We start from the raw sequence: 9571 nt of genomic DNA on the forward strand, positions 1-9571 counted from the left end.
TGCCGGGAGTCAAGGTGAAGATCTTGAAGGAGCATTGAAGGAGCTTCCCAAACCAGAAGAGAGGGGTCCCAGCTTTACCCTGTGCCTGCAGTCAGCCCCATTGGCCCCAAGTCAGAGGGATATGGAAACCCCTGACTGCCTTCTAGGGAAGCAGGGAATGAAGGTCTCAGGGAAGTGAAGGTTGGATAGAGGGATGTGTCGTCAGATCAGCAGAGAAAGGAGTCCCAGTACCTACCAAGAGTCAAGAAAAGGACTGGAGGGACCTTCAATCTCAGAAATTAGCCCCACCCTGCCCCTGCTATAAGAGTAGGGAGGCCCCGACAAGCTGTAGGCTGATACGGTGGCCTCTGTCTTCTGCTGGGGGAGATGGTCTCAAGGAGGGAAAGGCATTTATCTGAAGGGGCTGGACTCAGGTAAGCAGAGGAGAGGGCCCATGAACTGTAAGTATTCAAGGTGAGGACCCTGAGGGAGGACTGATGGGACACTGGACTCCAGAACAGAGGGACCACCCCTGCCCCAACAGAAACCTGCCCTTTCTGTCAGCCCTGGGAAACCTGGACATCTGACCAGATGTAGTATTACACCATTTCCGCCTTGGGATACTGAAATAGGGTTGGCTTGGTCTGGGGTGTGCATCCTTCAGTCATTAGAGGGAGGAGGCCCAGGCCTTGACAGACCTGACAGTAAGTAATGACCCTGAAGGAGGACCTTGAGGGGACCCCAGACCCCAGAACAGAGTCGGCCCTGGGAGGCAACATGAGCTCATGGGGCATTTCCTGACATCCAGCTCTGACAGAGACTGAGGCCATGGTGTAAAGAGGCAGGGCCTCAGATGGACAGAGGGGAGAATCCCAGGTCCTAGCAGGACATAAAGTGATGACCCTGAGGGAGGACTGAGGGGGCCCTCGGCCCCAGAACAGAGGGGGGCCTGGCAGACCCTGGGGCAGGATGACCACGTGTAGCATTTCCTGACATCTGGGTCTCAGACAGACTGGGGACCTGGGAAAAGGGGCGAGGCCTTGGTGGGCAGAGGGGAGAGTCCCAGGTCCTGCCGGGAGACAAGGTGAGGACCCTGAGGGAGGACTGAGGGGACCCTGGACGTCAGAACAGAGGGGCCCTGGGAGGTCACAGGGCGGGATGGCCACGTGTGGCATTTCCTGACATCCGGGTCTCAGACAGACTGGGGGGCCTGCAATAAGGGGCGGGGCCTCTGCCGGGTGCAGGGGAGAATCTCAGGTCCTGCCCGGAGTCAAGGTGAGGACCCTGACGGAGGACTGAGAGGACCCCAAAGAGAGGAGACCCCACACATCCCCGCCCCTGCCGTCAGCCCTGGGAGGCCCGGGGTGGGGGCAGGGGGAGATGAGCACACTATGCCTGTCCTGGCTTCCAGACATCCGGGTCTCAGAGAGACTGGGGAGCTGGGATAAGGGGCGGGGCCTCTGGTGGGCCGAGGGGAGAGTCCCAGGTCCTCCCGGGAGACAAGGTGAGGACCCTGACGGAGGACTGAGGGGACCCTGCACCTCAGAACAGAGGGGCCCTGGGAGGTCATAGGGCGGAATGGCCACGTGTGGCATTTCCTGACATCCGGGTCTCAGACTGGGGAGCTGGGATAAGGGGCGGGACCTCTGGTGGGCAGAGGGGAGAGTCCCAGGTCCTCCCGGGAGACAAGGTGAGGACCCTGACGGAGGACTGAGGGGACCCTGCACCTCAGAACAGAGGGGCCCCTGGGAGGTCATAGGGCGGGAACGCCACTTGTAGCATTTCCTGACATCCGGGTCTCAGACAGGGGGCCTGGGATAGGGGGCGGGGCCTCCTGGGCAGTTAGGACAATCCTGGGTCCTGCCGGGAGTCAAGGCTACCTGTGAGGAAGCATTGAGGACGTTAGACCCCAACACCGGGAGGGATCTTTGCCCTTGTGTGGGGCTTTGGAGGCCCCAGAGCAGGGTGAGCAGATGAGATGTTTCCTGAGCTCTGGCTCAGGGGTCTTGGGGTGGGGGGCGGGAGGCAGGGGGGTTGAGGTGTTTGGTCTGAGGGGTGAGGCTTCAGTTTCACAGAGGATGAACTCCCAGGACCCTGAGGGAGGACCGAGCAGACCTCACCCTGGGCACAGGGGCCTCAACAGAAACCTGGGCCTGTGGTCAGTACTGGGAGGCCAGGCAGGACGGGAGGAGGAGGAGAGGATCCATAGCTCCCCATCCTAGGAGCCGCGGGAAGCCCAGGGCAGGTGTGGCCACATGTGGGCCCCTCACTGCTTTCTGTTCAGTCTCAGGGTCTTCTTCTGAGTTTCCCGTCAGGCCCCCAAAGGGGAGGGTCCAGGCTCTGCCCCAGGGGAATGTGAGCACGAGGAGTGAGGCCCGAGGGGCCCACCCACCCCAGAACTGGGGGCACCTCACAGAGTCGCGCCCACCCCTGCCAGCAGCACAGAAGGGCTGTGGCACAGGCTACACCCGAGGTGCCCCCTCCAGTCCTCTTGCAGGGGCTCCAGGATCCCGGGGGTGAAGGCCCAGTCCTGCAGCACGTGTCCTCAGGTCACTGAAGAGAGGAGGCCCAGGCAGAGCCAGGGGTCAAGGTGAGAAGCTGCCCTGAGTGTGTCCCCAGGGGCTGCCCATCCCCGAACAGAGGGGCCCGCACCACGCCCACATCCCCCCACCCTCTGTCAGCCCCGGAACCTCAGGCACCCTGACGAGCCCCCTCACTTCCTCCTTCAGGTTGGCAGGGACAGGCCGCCCAGGAGGACCGCCCCTGTGAGGCCCGAGAGCACCCCTGAAGAGGAGACCCGGAAGTCAGTGGCCTCTGTCAGAGCCGCCCAGGGTGCGTTTCACCGCCGAGGCCGCTCACACCCCCTCTCTCCCCCAGGCCCGTGGTCCCCATCTGTCACCCCTGCCTACGCTCCAGTCGGCTGCCTGACACCAGGGATCATGCCTCCTGCTCCAAAGCGACGGCGCTGCGTGCTTGAGGAAGGCCATGAGGCCCAAAGCGTTGCCGTGGCTGTGGAAGAGGATGACTCCTCATCCTCCTCCACCAGCTCCTCTTCTTTTCCGTCCTCCTCGTCCTCTTGCTATCCTCTGATCTCCAGTACCCCAGAGGATGTTAATACTCCCAGTCCTTCACAGAGCCCTCTGAGTGCCTCCCCCTCTAGCCCCCCCACTGCTGTCGCCTCTGCTCCACTGAGCCAATACGAGGATGTCTCCAGCAGCCAAAAAGAGGAGGGTCCGAGCACCTCACAGGCCCTGCCAGATGCCGAGTCTTCTCACAGAAATGGGATTGATGACAAGGTGGCCGCTCTGCTGGAGTTCCTGCTCCTCAAGTATCGCACCAAGGAGCCGACCACAAAGGAAGAAATGCTAAACATGGTCATCAAAGATTGCCAGGACCACTTCCCTGTGATCTTCAGTGAAGTCTCGGAGTGCATGCAGCTGGTCTTTGGGGTGGACGTGAAGGAGGTGGAACCCAGGGAGCACACCTACATCCTGGTCACCACCCTGGGCCTCACCTGCGATGGGATGCTGGGTGATGAGCAGGGCTTCCCCAAGACTGGCATTCTGATACTTATCCTGAGCTTAATCTTTATGGAGGGCAAATGTGCCCCTGAGGAGCAGGTGTGGGAAGTACTGAATGTGATAGGGGTGTATGCCGGGATGGAGCACTTTATCTATGGGGAGCCCAGGGAGCTTATTACCAAAGCGTGGGTGCAGGAGGGTTACCTGGAGTACCGGCAGGTGCCCGACAGCGACCCTGCCCGCTATGAGTTCCTGTGGGGACCCCGGGCCCACGCGGAGACCAGCAAGATGAGTGTCCTAGAGTTTTTGGCCAATATCAATGGAAGTGACCCTAGATCCTTCCCTCTGTGGTATGAAGAGGCTTTGAGAGATCAGGAAGAGAGAGCCCAGTCTGCAGTTGCTAGCACAGATGATACTACTGCCATGGCCAGTACAAGTGCTGGTGCCATGTCCAGCAGCAGCTTCTGCCCTGAGTGAATTCTAAGGCAGATTCTTCACTTCGTGTTTTAGGAGGGTAGTCAATGATGTAAGTAGTAGAGGGCCAAACTGGGGATGAGGGACCCATAGTGAATAATATATTTGTGTTTCTGTTCCATTGAGGTGACTTAGAACATTTTTTTTTGTTTTTGATGTTTTAAAATGTTGTTGCTTAACTAGAAAGTCTACTAGCCTCAGAATCTAAGTTTATGAATGATATTGGTCACACATTTATTGTTTTTTATCCAGTTTAGGAGAAAGAATTTTGGTATCTTATAAAACAAATTGGGAAACCTTCCATTTTATTTGTAGTCTGTAACAAGATAAGATGGCATTAGAATAGGAATTTCCTTGGAAATGTTAAAGAACTTAGTAAAATAGAGAAAAAATTTAAGTGGTTTATTTATAATTCTCATCATTTTTAGTCTATTCTGTAAAATTAAGATATATACTTGGATTTTTTTAGCTTATTCAAGAATGTAGAAGAAATTAAAGAGTAATAAATGAAATCTCTGCTCACGGACTCATTTATTCTGCAGAACTTCACGGAGCCTCTGCTCTCTGGAAGGCCCTGTCTTAGTAGTGGGGACCCTAGGAAAAGCAGGACACACCCACATCTAGAGCGATGGTCTAGGAGCTGCCGTCACAGGAGGAAGATGGAGAGATGTCCCCTAAGTCCCACAGAACAAGGAAAAATGGGGTGAGCCGGTGGGGGTCCAGGAGAGAGTACTCAAGAGTAAGTGCACCGAGCCAGGGCAGTTTCGGGCTTTGGGAAGCTGGGACTCTTTCTCCTGGAGGTGATTGTGATGAAGCTGGGTGGTGGCAGTGGCCAGACTCCCAGATGGTGTATTTTAGGAGTGAGAGAAAAACCTGTATAGAAAAACTGCTCTTGGCAGTTCCTTTTAGATCATGGATAAACCAGAGAGAAATCACTTCCTGGGCCAAGTAAGGTATTTGTCCTGTACTCTTGTCTCAATGCAGTTGAACACAAGACATAGGTGTTTTATAACTATCATCTGCAAGGGTTTCCTGAGAAATACGGGTGAATACCCTTTTTTTAATTTTAATTTTTTAAAAAATTAATTAATTAATTTTTTATTTATTGGCTGGGTTGGGTCTTCGTTCCTGCACGTGGGCTTTCTGTAATTGCAGAGAGCGGGGGCTGCTCTTCATTGTGGTGCATGGGCTTCTCATTGCAGTGGCTTCTCTTGTTGTGGAGCATGGGCTCTAGGCATCTGGGCTTCAGTAGTTGCAGTACATGGGCTGAGTAATTGTGGCTCACGGGCTCCAGAGCACAGGCTCAGTAGTTGTGGCCCACGGGTTTAGCTGCTCTGCGGCATGTGGGATCTTCCTGGACCAGGGCTCAATCCCATGTTCCCTGCACTGGCAGGCGGACTCTCAACCACTGTGCCACCAGGGAAGTCCAAGGGTGAATATATTTTGAATGATGCCCAGAAGTCATTGTCCAGGTACTCTTCCCTGGCCTGGGAAAGCCAGAGATGACTCTGTTAGAAGACATTTTAATTAGATTACCTTAAATGTAATTTGGCCAATTCTGAGCAATGTATAGACCTGGTGGGGGGGGATTAATGAAAATAATGGTTTGGATGGAGGAGCAGCTGGGAGGGAGGGACAGAGTTGGTTTTTGGCTCAAATTCTAGGAGCTTTGAGTTGCATCCAGCTGAGGAAGACTCCCCTATACCTAAATTTAAAAATATATCCTCTAAGAAGGAAAATTTACTGAGTTTTATTTACAAAGCAGCATGATTGGCTGACTTTGGTATTACATGTCCTACTGAGTTGAGAGGGTAGTAGGGCCTGGGGTTCAATTAATAATAGAAATACAGTAGTCCCCCCCTTATCTGCCACAGATTATGTTCCTAGACTCCCTGTGGGTGCTTGACACTGTGGAGAGTAATGAACCCTACATAAACTACATTTTTCCCTATACTAATGGGTGGGGAGCATATAGAGTGCAGATATGCTGAACGAAAGGATGATTCATGTCCCATGCAGGACAGAGTGGGACGGCATGATTTAAAACTTATGAATTGTTTATTTCTGGCATTTTCTATTTAATATTTTCAGACCCTGGTTCATCTCAGGTAACTGAAACTGCAGAAAGCAAAATGGCAGATAAGGGGCAACTACCATAACTGCTAATCATTGAAGATTGAACCAGGTACTGTGTGAGGTGCTTTGATTACATGGTTAATAAGTGACAGAGCAGGGACCAGATCCCTAGTCTAAATTCATCTGGAGCACATGCTTTTCCCACTCAACCCCAGCCTGATACCAGCCTTCTGACTCTAAATAATTTCTCTTCTCTGTACTCCATAAAGTCTTGGGCAACCAAAAGAAGGACACTGTGCTCAAGGTACTAAAAGCAGGCTTAAAGAAGGAAGGTGACAAAGTGAATCAAACAGGATTTGGGTATTATTTGTGGGCTTTACTAACATAGGGTCCCCTGGCTGAGTTCCAGGGTCCCCTGAGAGCTGAGGTGCCAGATGCCTGTCTAGTCCTAGCATCTTCCCACATGACAGCACCCATCCCCTGATCTTTCCCTGTGTGCCCTCCAGTCCAACTCTGGAACCTGACTGGCTTACCAGCTCATCACTGCTGCCTCTTCTGAAATTTGTGCCCACTCCCAATGGAACAGCCAAAATCTCGTGCCCTCTCCCTGACATAAAGCATTTCTGCTCCCTGTAGAAGTCCCCAGGCTGTCTCAACCCAATGCCCTCTTACAGTGCCCCTTTTGCATAGTGTTTATATTATACAGTGATGTTTAGACATCTGGTCATTACCTCTGCCCTCCATCCAGGGTACCTTCAACAAACTCTCAGCTTTCTAAATGAGTTTATGAGTAGAGTCTAACTTATATCTACCAGTTCTTGGATATAACCCTGAAGTTAGAAAGAGTTTTTGAAACCACCTTGATATTTGCAGTGGGATTTTAATGGAACATCTTATTTGAAACTGGCCATGAACACATGCACAGATGAATGAGCTTTCCTAGGTGGTTAAAACTCAAAGCCTCCCTCAAGAATTAATGTTGTTAAAATGGCCATACTACGCAAAGCAATCTACAGATTTCATGTGATCCCTATCAAATTACCCATGACATTTTTCACAGAACTAGAGCAAATAATCCTAAAATTTATATGGTACCATAAAAGACCCAGAATTGCCAAAGCAATCCTGAGGTAAAAGAACAAAGCTGGAGGCATAACCCTCCCAGACTTCATACAATACTACAAAGCTACAGTAATCAAAACAGCATGGCATTGGCACAAAAACAGACATATGGATCAATGGAACAGAATAGATAGCCCAGAAATAAACCCAAACCCCTACGGTTAATTAATTGTCGACAAAGGAGGCAAGAATATAGAATGGGAAAAAGACAGTCTCTTCAGCAAGTGGTGTTAGGAAAGTTGGACAGCTGCAGGTAAATAAATGAAGTTAGAACACACCCTCACACCATACACAAAAATAAACTCAAAATAGCTTAAAGAAATATAAGACATGACATTATAAAACTCCTAGAAGAGAACTTAGGTAAAACATTCTCTTACATAAATCATACCAATCTTTTCTTAGCTCAGTTTCCCAAGGCAATAGAAATAAAAGCAAAAATAAACTAATGGGATGTAATCAAACTTACAAGCTTTTGTACAACAAAGGAAACCATAAACAAAATGAAAAGACAACCTACAGACTGGGAGAAAATATTTGCAAATGATGCTGTGAGAAAATATTTGAAAATGATGTGACCAACAAGGGCTTAATTTCCAAAATATACAAACAGCTCATACAACTCAATAACAACAACAAAAACAAATAACCCAATCGAGAAATGTGCAGAAGACCTAAATAGACATTTCTCCAAAGATATACAGATGGCCAACAGGCACATGAAAAGATCTTCAACATTGCTAATTATTAGAGAAATGCAAGTCAAAACTACAGGGACTTCCCTGGCAGCCCAGTGGTTAAGACTCTGTGTTTCCAATGCAGGGGACATGGGTTCGATCCCTGGTCAGGGAACTAAGATCCCACATGCTATGCAGTGTGGCCAAAAAAACAAAAACAAAATAAACAAATCAAAAGTACAATGAGGTACCACCACACACTGGTCAGGATGGCCATAATTTAAAAGTCTACAAATAACAAATGCTGGAGAGGGTGTGGAGAAAATGGAACCCTTGTTCACTGTAGGTGGGAATGTAAACTGGTGCAGCCACTATGGAAAACAGTATCAGGGTTCCTAAAAATACTTAAAATAGAGTTGCCATATGATCCAGCAATCCCACTCCTGGGCATATATCTGTACAAAACCATAATTCAAAAAGATACATGCACCCATGTGTTCACAGCAGCACTATTCACAATAGCCAAGACATGGAAGCAACCTAACTGTCCACTGACAGATGAATAGATAAAGAAGATGTGATACACACACACACACACACACACACACACACACACACACACACACACAGAGGAATATTACTCAGCCATTAAAAAGAATTAAATAATGCAATTGCAGCAACTTGGGCGGACCTAGATATTATGATACTAAGTGAAGTAAGTCAGACAAAGACAAATACCATATGATATCACTCATATGTGAAAGCTAAAATATGACACAAATGAACTTATCTACAAAACAGAAACAGATTCACAGACATAGAGAATAGACTTGTGGTTGCCAAGGAGGAGGGGGACATGGGGGAGGGTTGGATTGGGAGTTTGGCACTAGCAGATGCAGACTATTATATACAGAAGAGATAAACAACAAGGTCCTACTGTAGAACACAGGGAACTATATTCAATATCCTATAATAAAAGCATAATGAAAAAGAATATTAAAAAGAATATATATTTCATATCTCAAAATTTATTTATATATATATCTCAAAATTTACTTGTATATATATATACATTTACATCTGAATGATTTCACTGTATACCAAAACTAACACAACATTGTAAATCAACTACACTTCAATAAAAAAATTCCTCCAAGAAATGACAGTTGTTGTCATAACAAATTATAATAATCGCTTTTTGTTCAGCACCTACTGTGTAACAGTGTATGAGAGAGACCACAAGGTCTCATCCATATTTTGTCTTCCTTTCCTGCATGGGCATGGAAAGGCTACATTGCCAATCCACTTGTACTTAGGAAGTATATTGTCCCTCAAATATGAGTAGAAGCATTGTCACAACCAGGCATTTGAAAGCCAGTATGCCATTTCCATGCTTTCTATTTCATTCAGCAACAAACATGGCATCTCCATGTTGAGGTGGTGGAACTACAATCTCAAAGCATCTTGGATCCCTGGGTCACCTGACAGCAGAGATCTCCTGCCAAATGCATCAGAATTTATATGCACATAAAAAATGAACTTTTCTTGTGTTAAGCCACTTAAATTTCAGTTTCTGTCTGTTGCATCAGCTTGCAGTTACTTCAACTGACAAATACACAGCTACTTTATCTGTTGTTAGGTGTATTTAAATACTTGCAAAGGTAATAGTCCATATAGTGCTCATATTCTTATTGCAAAAAAATTCTAAAAATAGATCATTGA

At 48.5% G+C, this 9571-nt stretch overlaps 1 protein-coding gene across 1 annotated transcript; it reads left to right on the top strand.

Annotated features, from left to right (window-relative positions):
* The first annotated feature begins 2918 nt into the window (after nt 1-2918).
* LOC130842155 (melanoma-associated antigen 10-like) lies at nt 2919-3977 on the top strand. Its single transcript, XM_057718823.1, has one exon. It carries the CDS (start codon nt 2919-2921, stop codon nt 3975-3977), a length of 1059 nt encoding a protein of 352 aa, XP_057574806.1.
* Nucleotides 3978-9571: the final 5594 nt, after the last annotated feature.

This window comes from Hippopotamus amphibius, chromosome X, assembly GCF_030028045.1.
Source record: "Hippopotamus amphibius kiboko isolate mHipAmp2 chromosome X, mHipAmp2.hap2, whole genome shotgun sequence".
NCBI lineage: Eukaryota > Metazoa > Chordata > Mammalia > Artiodactyla > Hippopotamidae > Hippopotamus > Hippopotamus amphibius.